Below are 16,403 nucleotides of genomic sequence, written 5' to 3'. Positions count from 1 at the left end.
GAATATATTTGTATCTTAATCCAAGAGTTAACAAATTCTAGGAAGGGTTGTGCCACGATTCCAATCCTTTTGATTACCAAAATTCAGGGAAGAGGCACAAAGAAAATCAAATACGTTGATCAAGAGTCAGCTTCAAGATCTGTGTAAGAGATTTTTTAATGGGTAGGTTAGAAATCACAATAGTTGTTAATAGGAGAAGGGCACAGGCTCACAGGTTAGATAGATCAGGCTTTGGATTCCAGGATGACTATTCATCAGCACTGTGATAATAGGCTAAGTTACTTATATTTAATTGTCTTTGGTCTCCTCATCAGTAAAGAGAATCAAATGAAATCAAATGTAGAGTTTAGAATGAGTATCAAATAATATGATTTCTAAAAACTATAGAGTCCATAACTGGCACAAAGCAGGAACTAATAGTTCCGACTACTAGTTATGGTTATCATTGTTAATTACCAGTATTATAAGATAATATAATTTATACTATTGTAGCATTTTCACGTATAGTAATAATGGTCCTCTTGAGAATGCGCCAGTAAGGAATTAACCGGTTTTAAACTACAACCTAATCATCAGGTTGAAGGGATTTCCCACTACCACCCCTAACAACCATCAGCTCAGGTAGCTAACATAGCACTCAGTTCTCATGAGGTAAGGACAGATGAAATCACATAAAGTAGGCAATATTCAAAAATAAAATTCTTTCATTACTGAACATGTAAAATCGGAACTACTTAATAGGTATGCTTCATCTCATCCTTGGATCTGAGGTAATTTTGATTTTCCATATAAACAGCTTCTGTATGGGAGTAGTTTGCCATATGCCACAGGAAATAGAGCTGAGAGTCTATAGCAAAAAAAATGTAGATATATTTTTAGCATCTTCAAGACTGTCTCCATTTTTGACTCACTTTGTTACACTTCCTTAGGGTGATTAAATGTCATCTGTTTTGCTTTTCTTTTTTTTCTTCTTCTCTACTGTGGTTTAGTGCCTGCCCAAGTGACTGGCTTGTATGTGGCCAACCAAGGAACAACCAGCAGTCTGTTTACTAACTGGACCCAGGCACTGGGTGACATAGAGTTCTACCAAGTCTTACTGATCCATGAAAACGTGGTCATCAAAAACGAAAGTGTCTCCAGTGAGACCAGCAGATACAGCTTCCACTCCCTCAAATCAGGCAGTCTCTACTCTGTGGTTGTAACAACAGTAAGTGGAGGAATCTCATCCCGACAAGTGGTGGTGGAGGGAAGGACAGGTAAGAGGACCCCATGGCAACTCAAGAGTATATTCTAGGATTTTTTTAAACATCCTGAAAACAGATCCATTTTTGACTCTCCCAAAAGCCAAGTTTCAATACCAACCATCCGGAAGGTGGTTACTCTTCTAGGAGTAACTCTTACAATTCCTTAGTAACTCTTAGAACTCCTAGGAGTTACTCTTAGTAACTCATGTTACTCTTCTAGGAATGGAAATTGCAGGGTGGGTGAGGGTAAATGAGAATGAATTCTGAATTTTCTAAAATCTCCCATAAATGTGTCATAAAAACCTTTGCAGCAACATAATAGTCATTTCATGCCGAGGCTTATGCCCACATTCAGTTGATGATTTCCTTAATGTTCATGGCCCAGTTAAGATGAAGACAAGTAATGAGACTTCTTTTAAAAAAGTAAATTCCACTCCCTTTCATATTCTTTCAAGACATAGAAAGGAAATGATCTCTAATGTCTGTGGTTCAAAGTTGAGTTAATAAAATTCCCAAATCACATATATTTTCATAAGCAGCATTAAACAAGTGCTTAATACTATATTAATACTATTAATACTAAACAATGTTCCCTGACCTTGAAGAGATCACAGTCAAATAGGGCAAAGAGCTATGTGGTCATGTGCATCAGACAGGGTTGGCACCAAAGAAGGAGATACAATTTTCTGCACAATACCAAGAAAGAATATAAATAGACAATATACAACTTATGTTCCCGTTTCTTAGAAAGAAAAAAAATTAAATGCATTCAGTAGAAGCTTTGATAATTACTAATGAACTCAGAATCAGGTCAGTGACTTTACCTACTTAATTTTATATGATCATAAGTTGGATTTCAGGCTGCTTCTTCTAGATCTCTGATGCCTTTATCTGAGTATCAGCTGTAGGCATCATCGATAGGTCCCTTTTCTAAAAATCATGAATCTCATCTACTTAATGAACCCAAAGAACATTAACTTCATTAACTCTCCCAGAAAAGCAACTAAGTCATTGAAAAGGTATTTCCTCGTTTTGGAAGAAATTCACTGATACATACCGTTTTTCTCATTTTCTCCTTCTGTGGTAGCTGATGTTGTTACTACCCACGTCCTTCTTCCTGATACCTTCTTTCTCCTCTTTCAGTACTTCTTGGCACCAACCATTGGTGTAGCATAATTGGGGGTAGGGGACTGAAAAACTTAGCTTGGGAATCAGGAGGCCTAGAGTCTGGTTGTAGCTCTGCAATTAACTTATGTCTCAAAACCTCCATTTTCTAATCCATCCCTAGTAATATACACCAATTTACCCCTACTGGAGGAGGGAAGGAGAATTAAGAAAGCTGAGGTAAGGGTTGAGGAGAGGGTGCACCCATTTGCCAGTGAGTTGCAGTCATGTTAGTCAGATCAGACTGACTTATTTCCTGCTTACACAACTGTGCAATGTGGGGGTTCCTGATTAGATAGCTCTATTGGTTGGTTCTTTCCCAAGCAGTAGTTCAGGGATCCAGGCTCCTACCATCTGTGGTTCTTCCTTCCTCTAGGTCCTCAGAACTCTGTCCATTTCTCCAGAGAATAGAGGTTCCAGGCAGGGGAAGATGATTGGACCCGGAAGTAGATACGTCACTTCCACCCACATTCCACTGGTGGGAACACAACTATATGGCTACATGTCATGCGGGGAAGGCCGGGACATATCTTCTAGTTCTGTGTCCAAGAGGAAAGAGAAGCACAACTAGTCAAATTCTGCCACATAAGTTAATTCCCATTTTAAAATACCTTAAGGGCTTTCTGACTTACTGTGATATACTAAAACAGTTTGGTGCCTTATACCACTTGGAATAAGTGGGGCCTATAGTTGTTTTTATGCCTAAATTTCAATTGTAGCAGAGATATCAGTATTTGACCCACTGTATTTAACAGAAGTATGCAAAACCAAGACAAAAAAATTCTGTGAAGAATGATCACAATGTTTTGAGGAAAGGGCAAAATGTGAATAAATATAAGCATGAATTATTTTATTCAAACACATTAAGAGTGCAGACATTATCATGGGAAAGGGGGAATATGGGATACCACTATAGAAACATAATAACTGGAGATTTTGAAATTTTCTGGATTAGTAAATTTTGTATACAGTAGATTATAAAAAATTCAGTGGCTAAAGCCTGGATAGTCATTACCATCTATTCAAATTGCTGAAAGATCTGTCAGTGCTGAAATAATTGAAAGGTTTTCTCTTTCACTTATATTTCCACAGAGTTGAAACACATAAATAAACCTTCAGCCTAGACAAGGTGGCAAAATATTTAAAATTCAGGGGTGCCTGAGTGGCTTAGTTAAGTGGCAGACCGTTGATTTCAGCTCAAGTCACGATCTCACAGTTCGTGAGATCAAGCCCCACATTGGGCTCCGTGCTGACAGTGCATGCAGCCTGCTTCTGATTCTTTCTCTCCCTCTCTTTCTGTCCCTCTCCTGCTCACACTTGCTGTCTCTCAAAATAACTAAATAAACTTAAAAAAATTCTTAAAAACAATATTTAAAATGCAAGATATCGGATATGCTTAACAAATCTAATTCTAACCTGAGAAAATTCTTTTTCTAAAGGAAAAACAAATTTCATATCTGTTTTTCATAAACATGAATTTATATTTTTGACAAGACATCTGATAATTATATCTTTTCTAATAAAATGCCAGTACTTGCAAATATTTCTAGCAGTTTTAAAAAACAAGCATAATTATTTTGAGAGCAACCAGGGGATGTACAGATTGTTACATTAAGGTTAAGAAAGAGGGGAAGGAAGGAGGGATGAAGGAAGGGAGGGAGGGAGGGAGGAAGACATCAGTATATAAATGTGGCTAAAAAGTTCAACTTTATGTACAGGAAATGTTCATATACATGGAACAGCATTAGCAAAGTTGTTTGATACGGTGCTATTTATAATTTTTGATGATGGACAAGTGCTTGCACGTGTAAAGACAATTTTGGGGCTTAAGTCACAAAGTCAGAGCACATTAGATTAGAAGGATTCTCAGAGGTCATTTAGCTGGACCCTGTCCATTGTCCATGATGTACTGCTAGTGACAATTATACGAAAATGTTTAGCTAAAGTAGTGAACCAATGATGAAAACAGTAGTGCAGTTTGTATACACTATAGGATTTTATTCTGATATTCACTACTGGCAATACTATTTACTGTACACTTATTTCTGATACATGTACAATTACCACTCGATATCACAATGATTAATTTGCATACTGTGTCTAGCCAAGAAGCTCCTTGAAGGCATCCACATCTTTCCCATTTTTGTGTATGTGGCAAATAGTAGGTCCTCAATAAATGTTTGCAGCACTAACCCCAATTAAAATAAGCAAATGATGATGGCCGTTATCACCACAATAGCTTTTCTGCCCACAGGTGGGTCAACCTCCTGATTTGTTGCTTTCAGGATGCACGTTTAGGTTTATTTCTTGCCACTAGAGGGCAGGAAATGCTTTATAAAGGGAAGATGCAACCCCTTTGGTCGCGTTAGTTATTAGACTCCCCAGGAATAAATAATTTCATCACAAGAAAATCAAAACTATCCCAAAGTCTAAGCTCTTTAGAAAAGTTGTGGCCACCTTCACCTTTCCCTTCAAACATCTTTGCTTATTGATGGGTTTGGTTTGAGCTGATTGGATTCAGCAGTTTGGATTTTTAATGTTTTTTCCTTTTCCTACAGAGGGAACCTCCTGACATATTCACCTAAAAATGCCTCCACTTAAAATACCTTACAAACAACACCATAAAAATACAGTAGCGGCATCCATATATTTATAAGGCACCCAAAAGACCTCCTTGCATTTTTATTTGGGCTAGCCTTGCTGATATAAGAACACTCAGCTTCCAGAAGCTAAAATGAAATGCCCACACATCTTTGACCTCTTAGGTAATCAGTTGAGATCTCCTGAGTCCACACTGTATTTTGCTGGCCGTCGTAGATGACTCCAGACTTTTGACTGTGCTTGCTTTTTAAATTTTCTCCCCCACTTTTTAAACCCCAGTCCCATCCAGTGTGAGTGGAGTGACGGTGAACAATTCTGGTCGGAACGACTACCTGAGCATCTCCTGGCTGCCGGCTCCCGGAGATGTAGATAACTATGTGGTGACCCTCTCTCATGGCAGCAGGGTAATTCAGTCCCTCATCATTGCCAAGTCTGTCAGCGAATGTTCCTTCAGCTCCCTTACTCCAGGCCGCCTCTACAATGTGACCATAACTACAAGGAGTGGCAAGTATGAAAACCATTCCTTCAGCCAGGAGCGAACAGGTAAGGCTATATATACGGAGATCCAGGTTCTGTGAGAACTGCCTGGCTATGTGTGGCTCAGGGCATCAGATCTGCAACCGTTCTGTAATGATCGGATTAAAGCCTTTTTGAGATCACAGAATTGTGACAGAGTCTTCAAATTCTGACCCTGGAAATTCCTTATGTGAGCAGATGTTTCCTTTAAAGTAAGATGAACCCTATGTTTGTGGCTAGAATTCGTATTATATGCAAATATAGTAACAAGTGTTTTCTGGGAGTACTTTTCGGTTGCTAGAAGTGTCTAGCCAGTGGGCTATGTTAACTAACTTAATTCTTGCAAATTCCTGATTGAGGTCGTTGTTAGTATTCCCACTTTACAGATCAGGAAATCAAGCTTCAGAAAGGTTAAATAACCTACTTGCTCCACTGTTTAACTTGTGAAACAGCCAGTGCCTTTCTGTATTTAACCCCAGTTCTGAATGGCTCCAGAGCCTACAAAGTTATCTGTCCTGAAATCCTTTCTGAAATGCCTATTTGGTCAAAGTCTACTGTTCACTCTTTTTCACACAAGGTGAAGATGTGAACTTTCATAGTCCTGGGACTAGGAGCACAATCTTAGCAAAAGCAATGAATGCCAGGTCTTCGATGTGATGGAAAGAACTAAATTTAGACAGCTACCATTTTCCCAACGTACTTATGCTTTTGGGGGGCTTACATCTGAGATTTCTGCTTAAGGTTGACATTAATATTTTGTCAGATCTTTCCTGCTAAGCTATGGGTTGATATTTGCATTTAAAAATGCCAGGGTTTTGGAACACCGGGATGGCTCAGTTGGTTAAGTGCCCAACTTCAGCTCAGGTCATGACGTCCTGGTTTGTGAATTCAAGCCCAGTGTCAGGCTCTTTGCTGACAGCTCAGTAGAGCCCACTTCAGATTCTGTGTCTCCTTCTCTCTCTGCCCCTCCCCTGCTTGCCCCCCGCCTCAAAAATAAAAACAAACATTAAAAGTTTTTAAAAACTTGTTTAATTTAAAAATGTCAGGGGTTTTTGGCAAGAGAGTCAAGAATATTCAATGTAGAAAAGACAGTCTCTTTAATAAACATACAGAGATAATTGGATATGCACGTGTAAAAGAATGAAACTGGACCCATATCTTACACCACTGACAAAAATTAACTCAAAATGTATGAAAGACTTAAATGCAAAACCTTAAAATATAAAACTCCTAGAAGAAAACATAAGAAGAAAGCTTTTTGACATGGGTCTTGGTGGTGATTTTTTGCATATGACATAAAAAGCACAAGCAACAAAATAAAAAATGAACAAGTGGGACTACGTCAAACTAAAAGATTCTGCACAGCAAAAGAAGCCATCAACAAAGTGAAAAAACAACCTATGGAATGGGAGAAGATATTTGCAAACCATATCTGATACAGGGTTAATATCAAATTCATCATTAATATTCAAAATAGAAATAACTTATACAACTCAATAGCAAAAAAGTAAATAACTCTATTTAAAAATGGGCAAAGGACCTGAACAGTCATTTCTCCAAGAAAGATATACAAAGGCCAACATATACATGAAAAGATGGTTAACATCACTAGTCACCAGGGAGATGCAAATTAAAGCCACAATGCAATATTACCTCTGGCCATCATCAAAAGACAATAGATAAATGCAGTCATGGACATGAGAAAAGGGATCCCTTGTGCACTATTGGGAGTATAAATTGATAACAGCTACAATGGAAAATAGTATGGAAGATCCTCAAAATTTAAGAACGACCACATGATCCAACCATTCCTCTTGGGGGAATATATCCAAAGGAAACAAAATCACTAGCTCAAAAAGGTATCTGCACCCTTGTGTTCATAGCAGCATTATATACAGTAGCCAAAACATGGAAACAATCTAAGTGTCCATCAATGGATGAATGGATAAAGAAGTTGTGGTATATCTATACAATGGAATAGTGTTCAGCCATAAGAATGAAGAAATCTTACCATTTGCAGCAACATGGATGGACCTTGAAAGCATTGTGCTAAGTGAAATAAGTCAGAAAGAGAAAGACAAATACTCTATGACCTAACTTGTATGTAGAATCTAAAACTAAAGCAAAAACAAACTCAGAGAAAAAGGGATCAGACTTATGCTTAACAGGGGCAGACGGTGGGGGAAGGGAAAATTAGAGGAAGATGGCCCAAAGGTACAAACTTCCAGTTATAAAGTAAATAAGTACCAGTGATGTAAAGTACCCCATGAATGACTGTGAATACTGTATGATCTATAGGAAAATTGTTAAGAGATTAAATCATAAGAGTTTTCATCATAAGGAGAAAATTTTTCTCCTTTTTTCTTTTCTTCTTTCTTTTCTTTTTATTGTATCTGTAGGAGAGATTGGGTGTTAGCTGAACCAACTGTGGTAATCGTTTCATAGTATTTATAAATGAAACCATCATGTTATATGCCTTAAATTTATACAGTAATATATATCAGTTATTTCTCAATAAAACTGGAAAAAAATAATAACAAAAAAGAAATTAGAAGAATAGACTGTAAAAAAAAAAAAATGAATTTGTCAGGTTTCCAAAACCAAAGTGTATTCACATTCACCGAAACCGAAAATTTCAAAATCACTTTTGATACATTAGCCTTTGCTAGGATCTGCTATTGACCTCTCACAAAAGTTTTCACTGGTATATCTTTATTTTGCTTTTCTTGCCAACAGCATGAACATAGAGCATTACTACTTAAAGTTACAATGGTTCTCCTCCCTTGCTCCTCTGTCCACTTAACTCCATCATGCTGTGCCATGTGTCCCTCTCAGTTCTTAGTAGTTCTTTCTAGGAGAAATTTAGCATTCATTGCAGTGTTTTGCATCTCTCCATCTGTGATTGCCTTTATGTCTGGAACCGTATCTTTTTTTGCGTGTTTTTTTTCAAAACCTGGCTTATATAAGAACTTATAATTTTATTGCTGTTGATGAATGCAAGAATTAGCCAATCATCTTCTGGACTCAAAGACCTTACAAAAATCTAAAACTATGAAAAAAATTCATTTTTTGCACGAGGATCAGGACAATTGATTTCATCCTGTTACCTAGCAAAGGGTCTGGAGCCTCATAGACACTCAATAAATGTTCAATAAATTAACAGTCAGAAATCACTTAGCTCTGGCTAGTTTTTAGTGCCCCGTGGGTAGAGGTTAGGAATGTCATAACCCCTGAAACTGTCTATGAAATCGTTGCAGATAGGAAAAGTATGTGTATTTCTTTGAGGAGAGAGTGTGTGATTTTCGAAGTTTCTGTGACCTCAAAAAGGTTAAGAACCACTGATTTACATTGCTACAGGATGCTAACATTGAAAGTGTCCGTAGATTGATCTAATCCCATCTCATTTGGTGATAAAGTCCAGGAGGGAAAGTCACATTGCTAACCAGTAATCAAGTTCAACCTAGCTCCAAGCGCTATTTCCATTACATAGTGCTATCCCTGAAAGCCCTGGTTGGGGATATAAAGAGCTATGCCCTACCGTCGAATGATTTAAAGCCTAATTATAGTGATAAAATCACAATAATGACTGAGATGTGAAAAGTAGATTTCCATTTATGAAGCAGCCTTATGTCAGTGTCTTATGTTGATCAGCTTGGAGCCTAAAAATCACCAGAGTTAAAGGATGTATCATCCAACTACTAACCCCTTGCTTCCCCTCTCTGTCAACTCATGAACGTTTCCTATCCATCTGATCTTCATACTGCAAGCCTTTTGCTAAGATTGTTTTTAAATGCAAAAAAAAAAAAAATGACCCTTTATTCAAAGCACCTGCTTGACTCTTTAAACCAGCATGAAGTTGGATTTGATGCAATGAGTCAATCAAGGCAAGCCATTGCCCCCCAACAAATCAGTTTAACATAGAGTCACGTCTGAGTTGCTGTCTTGTTGATTTTGGCTGATTGTGTCAAAGCCCTTTTCCTTTTCTAATGCTTTTGTTCTACATTTTGGGTAAAAATATCAATATTTCTAATTCTGCATCACATCATCTCATCGTGCAGCAAGGCAAGTCTCACAGATTACCTCCAATTCCACCTGGAAAGCCCCTTATTGACTTAGCATGGTGTGTAACCTGGTTTTTCTTCCTGTAATAGTTGCTTTGTCTTCAATAAATTGCCTGGGTCATTGACTTTTCTTACTTAGCCCATGTGCATAAAAACTTCCAAATTTCTTTTCCTTTATTCTATGATGAATAAATTCTAGGTACACTGTAATTGGTTTGGGTAAATATCTTGAAGAAAGCATACCTGTCCTGGCTCCATATCTGCAGTGAGATATATTCTTTTTTTTTTAATTTATTTTTTTGCAGAGCGATATATTCTAATACAAAAACTAACCACTACACATATGCCAACAAAATATAATAAAATGCAACGGTAGGTGTGAGAAACATCATGGAAAATGTGGCTTAGAAGCCAAAATATTGAAATTTCTGGGTCATTTCGTGCTTCAAAGGAAAGTGGAAGAGAAGGTTTAGACACAGGCTTTGTCCAATTGATTGATAAATTGATAGACTGGTTGAGAGAAAACCACAAGTACACATTGTTTGTTTCTTTGTATATTTATTGGGGGTAACCTCAGGTGCACAAAATTGGATTAATCTTAATTCTTGGTTCAGGAAACCATGTTTTGTCACTTTTATTTATTTTTTAGGCTTCTAATTTAATTCAGGTATTTAATTAGTCATTTTTAATAATGTAATACACACAAGAAACCACTACCTATAATAAAAGCTAGAACCTTGACAATAACCTATATCAAGTCATATGGTTCCCACCTCATTGATTCATCCAAAGGTAACCCATCATCTTAACTCCCATTTTCATCTGTCTTCTTGCCTTTCATTTTGCACAGTTTTATTTATGTAGTCCTAAAATTATGGGTTAAAACACTTTGGATCTCACATTATTATTTTTTTTAATGTTTTATTTATTTTTGAGACAGAGAGAGACAGAGCATAAGCAGGGGAGGGGCAGAGAGAGAGGGAGACACAGAATCCAAAGCAGGCTCCAGGCTCTGAGCTGTCAGCACGGAGCCTGACACGGGGCTCGAACTCACAAACTGCGAGATCATGACCTGAGCCGAAGTCGGACACTTAACCGACTGAGCCACCAAGGCGCCCCTAACATTATTTTTAAAAAGGTTATTTTAGGGCTACCTTGGTGGCGCAGTCAGTTAAGCATCCGACTCTTGATCTCAGCTCATGTCTTGATTTCACAGCTTGTGGGATTGAACCCTGGATGGGACTCTGAACTGACAGGGCAGAGCCTGCTTAGGATTCTCTCTCTCCTTCTCTCTCTGCCCCTCCTTTGCTCATGCTCTCTCTCTCTCTCAAAATCAAAAAAAATAAAATAAAATAAAAGGTTATTTTATGCAGTATGTAATCTCTTGGGACTTATATTATATTGATAACATTCACTTATATTTTGTGTTTTGATGTTAAAGGCACAAAAATCCATATTTTTACATTTTGAGTTAGAAAGTAATTAGTTATGACTGTTATATAATGTCAGTGTGTATATATACCAGTGCATTCATCCACTCTCCTGTGGTTGAGGATCCTCTCTCATCCCAGGTCCTATTGGGTTTTTAAATTTTGCCATAAAATTATAGGGTATTTTGCCATGGTCTTGATTTGATCACCAGTGATGTTAGACATCTCTTCATGTATTAATTATGTGTTTCCTCTTGTTCCATTTTTCTTTTGGATTATTTGTATTCTTCTTTGTAACTTTTTATTACATCTTGAGTCAACAGGTATGTTAGAATTATTAATATCACCATCAATTCATATTAATCATCAGTTATCATTTTTAATGTTCAGTCTTGTACCTGACATTTTGTGTAGGCCAGACACATTGTGTAGTGTAACAGTCTTTCCCCTCTGGAAACGTGTGATCTGAAGGTCTAAAACTTTTGTTTTCAATGCCCACAATAAAAATCTACTCACTTACCTTTACTGTTTCAGGTTGTCATCTGTGATCAATTACTCACTTAGAATCACTATATCTTTAGTACTTCTCTGTTCTCTTTTTCAGTGCCTGACAAGGTCCAGGGAGTCAGTGTTAGCAACTCAGCCAGGAGTGACTATTTAAAGGTATCCTGGCTACATGCTACTGGAGATTTTGATCACTATGAAGTCACCATTAAAAACAAAAACAACTTCATTCAAACCAAAAGCATTCCCAAGGCTGAAAACGAGTGTGTATTTGTTAAGTTAGTCCCTGGACGGTTGTACAGTGTTACTGTTAGTACAAGAAGTGGACAATATGAAGCCAGTGAACAAGGGAATGGAAGAACAAGTAAGTGGAAAGATCGCAAAATCTGGTAGCTGGTTGGGACTTGAAGGTCATCGAGTCAATAAAATATATGAGCCTTGCATTTTCTCTGCTTACTGATCAGTAAATTACATTCCCAGTAAGTCTTACTTGGAGCTAACAGCATTCGGCCAAGCGATGGCCTATGATTACAGAATATTTATTGGTAGATAAAAGCAAGCATAGTCGGGAAGCAAGAAGGCCAAATGTCCCATTTCTCTTCCTTGTCCTCTTGCGTTGTGGCATTTAAAGTTCTAGACATCTTTTTTTATCTTATGATTGAGGTCATAATTCATTTTATAATTATATTCTACCAACATTTACATATAAGATTTATGTCAGGAAAAAAATTATAATTTTAATAGTTGCTTCCAATTTTTTTATTTAATTTAATTATGCATGAAGTAATTCAAGTGGTTTATTTGGGGAAGAGATGTTTGCCAGTTCCTTGAATGTGATTCATAAATTATTGTGTAGGTAAACTTTAATCAGTCACATTCCTGAAGTGTCTTCTCTATTCCTCTCTAGTCCCAGAGCCCGTGAGGGATCTAACATTGCGGAATAGGAGCACTGAGGACCTTCTGGTGACTTGGTCACGAGCTGACGGGGATGTTGACCAATATGAGATCCAACTGCTGTTCAATGATATGAAAGTATTTCCACCTTTTCACCTTGTAAATACTGCAACTGAGTATCGATTCACCTCCCTGACCCCAGGGCGCCAGTATAAAATCCTTGTCTTGACCATCAGTGGAGATGTACAGCAGTCAGCCTTCATTGAGGGCTTCACAGGTAATTTCAAATGTGGCTCTTGAACCTGAGTAGTTGTGGTGGTGTATTTAGCATGTTGGGTAGCCAGGCATTTGGGATGAGGATTTTAGGGTAAGAAGGAGATGGCAAGAAGTGAGGTTATCTTGATGGTGACAACGATGTTGTCCAATCTGGATTAACTAAAGTACAACACAGGGTAAAACGAAAAAAGGCTTTCAGAGAAACAGCAAATAGCATTGGATTTATGTGACTAGCTGGTGCTTGTAAGGCATATAAATTAAAAAAAAAAAAAAAAAAAAACTCTGTTGGTTGGGTATCCTTTCTTTGGAACTTTGTTAGGAGTGTTGTTATGATAGTTGACATTTATTGACAGTTTACCTTGAGCCAGACCCACAGTAAAGAACTTAACATGTACATTTTTGTTCAATCCTCACAACTCTGTGGGCTGGTTACAATTACTAACATTGCCATTTTTCTGATGAAGAAACTGAGACTTACAGAGGGTTAAGTAACTTGCCTACAGTCCCACAGCTAGTAAATGAGAAAACCAAGACCTGAACCAAGGCAATGTTACTAACCCCTCGCTCTACTACTGGCATTCTTCATTTCTACTCACTGGTTTCCATGTCCCCCTAAACTTCCTCTATCGCTTCAATTCAGGCAGAAAAATCCAAGCAAGTTCTTTTAGTAAGTGCCAAAATATAAGAAGCATGAAAATTTTGGCTGACAATTTCCACAGTTCATTCTCTAAGTGATGACTTTTAAATTTATTTTCCTTTTTAGTTCCAAGCACTGTCAAAAATATTCACATTTCTTCCAATGGGGCGACAGACAGCCTGACAGTCAACTGGACTCCTGGTGGGGGCGATGTTGATTCTTACACCGTGTCAGCATTCAGACAGAATCAAAAGGTGGAGTCTCAGACTATCTCCAAGCACGTCTCTGAGCACACATTCCATAGACTGGTGGCCGGGGAACAGTACCAGATTGTAATTGCCTCGGTCAGTGGGTCCCTAAGGAACCAGATAGACGCCGTTGGGCAGACAGGTGAGTGCCCGCTTGGAAAAAAAGCCAAATTTTATCCATAATGGGACAACAGATGGACTTACTTAGCTATTCACAAATCAAAACTAACCAAATTCAAAGCTACAATTGAATGTGGTTTCAAGAGTCTTTCTCATACTTTTTTTTTTGCATTTTTCTTTCTTAATAGAGATCTTCAAAACAAATGAAAGGTAATTAGGAACCAAATCTTTTGAATACATTTGCATATGTGCTAAAGGATATAAAAACTTTAATTTTAACAAATAGACACTTAGAACTATTTACATTAACTACCTGTAAATATTTACCCTTTTCTGTAAAGTTTACCCCTTTCTCAAAATTATTTTTTTTAATGAACACCTATGCCATTTACTTCATTTGTTACAAGAACAAGTAGCAAATGAAGGAATAATGTGCCTATTTATATTAATATTACTGTTAATATATTACTTATAAAACAAAAATAAGCTATAAGCACCTGCTGTATGCCAGGCATTTAAAATTATCTCAAGTCACACTAGAAGACAGAGATCATTATTTTCATCTTACAGATGAAAATAGGGCTCAGAAAGTTTATAAAACATTATCAAGTATATAAGTAATAAGACCAAGAGCTATAATTCAAATCTAAGTCTGTCTGGCTCCAAACCTTATACCCTCTATACTGGGATACAATACATCTTCCATTCTCATAACCACTTGTTTAGCTGTGGGGCCTGGGCTTCTGTACTGTGCCCTACTATGTCTCTATTTCATATATGTATATCTCCAACCATATGTTAAGCACTATGCTAGAAAATGGGAATTCTGTAGCAAGATAGAGCCCCAACCTCAAGAAGCTTATGATCTAGTGAAAGAGACAGAGAAATAAAAAGACAATTACAGCACAAGTTCTAAAATAAAAATCATAATGAGGTGTGTTAGGAGCAAACATGAAGAGTCGGAGAAGGCTTCCAGGAAAAGGTAACATCTAAATAGACACTAAGAGTCATACTGGTGACACATATATTGACTTGGTTCCAGCCGAAAAAAACAAAGGCCTGAAGGTGAGAGAAAGTATGGCACATTTAAGCACCTACACACTATGTGGTATGCTAGACTAAAGATGAACCATGTGGCCAAGTAAGTAGATGGACCAAATTTTGAAGGGCCTTGTGTGCCTTGTTAAGATGTTTAGAATTATGGAGAACCATTGAAGGGCCATCCACATGGGGGTGCTGTGAGAATATGTCACACATAGTGTGGGAGGCGAGGAAGCAAGGGGACTGATCACTAATGTGAGGGATGATGTTGTCCTAGGGGAGTAGTAGTGGATAGAGAAGGGAGAGAAGTGGATAGATGAAAGAGATATAAGATTTAGGACTTAGAAATTACAAGACCCATGTTTGATTATATATGTAGAAGGATCAGAGTGACAACCCACATTTCCGGCTTGGACCAAGAGAAACAAAGGACAAGAAAGAGGTTATGAGGAGGGAGCTGAGGAGTCCAATTTGGGCCTCATGAGAATTGGATGGAACATGCAGGGAGAGATGTCATTTGCAAAAATAGAAGAGAGATCTGAACTGCAAGTTTAAATTTGGGAGTCGTCACCATATGGGTAACAATTCAAACCATGGGAGTGGATGAGATCTCTTAAGATTATGTAGAACGAGAAAAAAAAAATATATGAGCCTAGGACAGAAAATATTATTCAAAATAATACTATTTTGCCTTTCACATCAGGAGCCATAGTAAAACAAAAAAAAAAATCATTATATGCTACTGCTTAGGTGAAGGCTCAGAGCTTTGACTTGAGTTAATCTTGGGAATGAAAGTCTAAACATAATTCAGCCATCCAAACTATATTCACTGAATGTAAATGTGTTCAGCATCTTCCACTTTCTAGATACATAAATATGAATCACTGCATATTTATCAGTGTCACTTTCACTAATTTTTCTACTTGTTTGACTTCAAGATCCTGTCTTAATTCAGCGAAAAGAATGGAGACCCAAAGCAGGTGTACAGATAATTCAGGCCAAGAAGTGCTCTCTCCTGAGGGCACACACAGGGAGTGTAGGTGCAACACAAGTGAACTGGTAGCATCGTCTTCTACCCACAGTTGATTTAGGACAGTTTTTCTCCATTGGTTTCTCAGCCGGTTTACCCTAAGTGAGGGAACCTGACGGCCATTGCTTCTCTTCTTTCTTTGCAGTTCCAGCATCTGTCCAGGGAATAGTTGCAAACAATGCATACAGCAGTCATTCCTTAACCGTAAGTTGGCAAAAGGCTGTTGGTGTGGCAGAAAGATACGAGATCCTGCTTCTAAATGAAAATGGGATCCTTCTGAGTAACACGTCAGAGCCAGCCTCCACCACGCAGCACAAATTTGAAGACCTAACACCGGGAACAAAGTACAAGATTCGGATCTTAACTGTCAGTGGAGGTCTCTTCAGCAAAGAAGCCCAAACTGAAGGCCGAACAGGTAATCCGCATGGCTTGTTTCATACCAGATCTCTCCCTGTGTGCTATTCCTTCAGAACCGAAGGGTCGGAGAGATGAAGCAACACAGGAAGATGATGTCTGTTTCTTGACACAGTGGGAACATTCACCATGATTTACCACTTCCCTGTCAGCCAGCCTCTCTGCACAGGTTTCAGCCTACCCCACGCCAGTTCAGATATAGTGTTAAAACCTACTGCCGCTG

The 16,403-nt window shown here is 37.9% G+C and overlaps 1 protein-coding gene across 4 annotated transcripts in view; it reads left to right on the top strand.

The window, feature by feature from the left end:
- The window catches only part of PTPRB (protein tyrosine phosphatase receptor type B), a 118,710-nt gene that overhangs the window by 55,218 nt on the left and 47,089 nt on the right, over positions 1 to 16,403 (top strand). For all 4 annotated transcript variants that reach the window (XM_015063617.3, XM_015063616.3, XM_027071254.2 and 1 more), the window contains 6 exons: positions 990 to 1,256; positions 5,289 to 5,552; positions 11,621 to 11,884; positions 12,428 to 12,691; positions 13,454 to 13,717; positions 15,912 to 16,181. In XM_015063617.3, coding sequence (XP_014919103.2) covers positions 990 to 1,256; positions 5,289 to 5,552; positions 11,621 to 11,884; positions 12,428 to 12,691; positions 13,454 to 13,717; positions 15,912 to 16,181 — 1,593 coding nt within the window. The remainder of the gene's footprint in view (positions 1 to 989; positions 1,257 to 5,288; positions 5,553 to 11,620; positions 11,885 to 12,427; positions 12,692 to 13,453; positions 13,718 to 15,911; positions 16,182 to 16,403) is intronic.

Source organism: Acinonyx jubatus, chromosome B4, assembly GCF_027475565.1.
Source record: "Acinonyx jubatus isolate Ajub_Pintada_27869175 chromosome B4, VMU_Ajub_asm_v1.0, whole genome shotgun sequence".
NCBI classification, from domain to species: domain Eukaryota; kingdom Metazoa; phylum Chordata; class Mammalia; order Carnivora; family Felidae; genus Acinonyx; species Acinonyx jubatus.
Note: the sequence above shows the minus strand (reverse complement) of the source record. Positions and strands in the feature narration are given on the sequence as shown.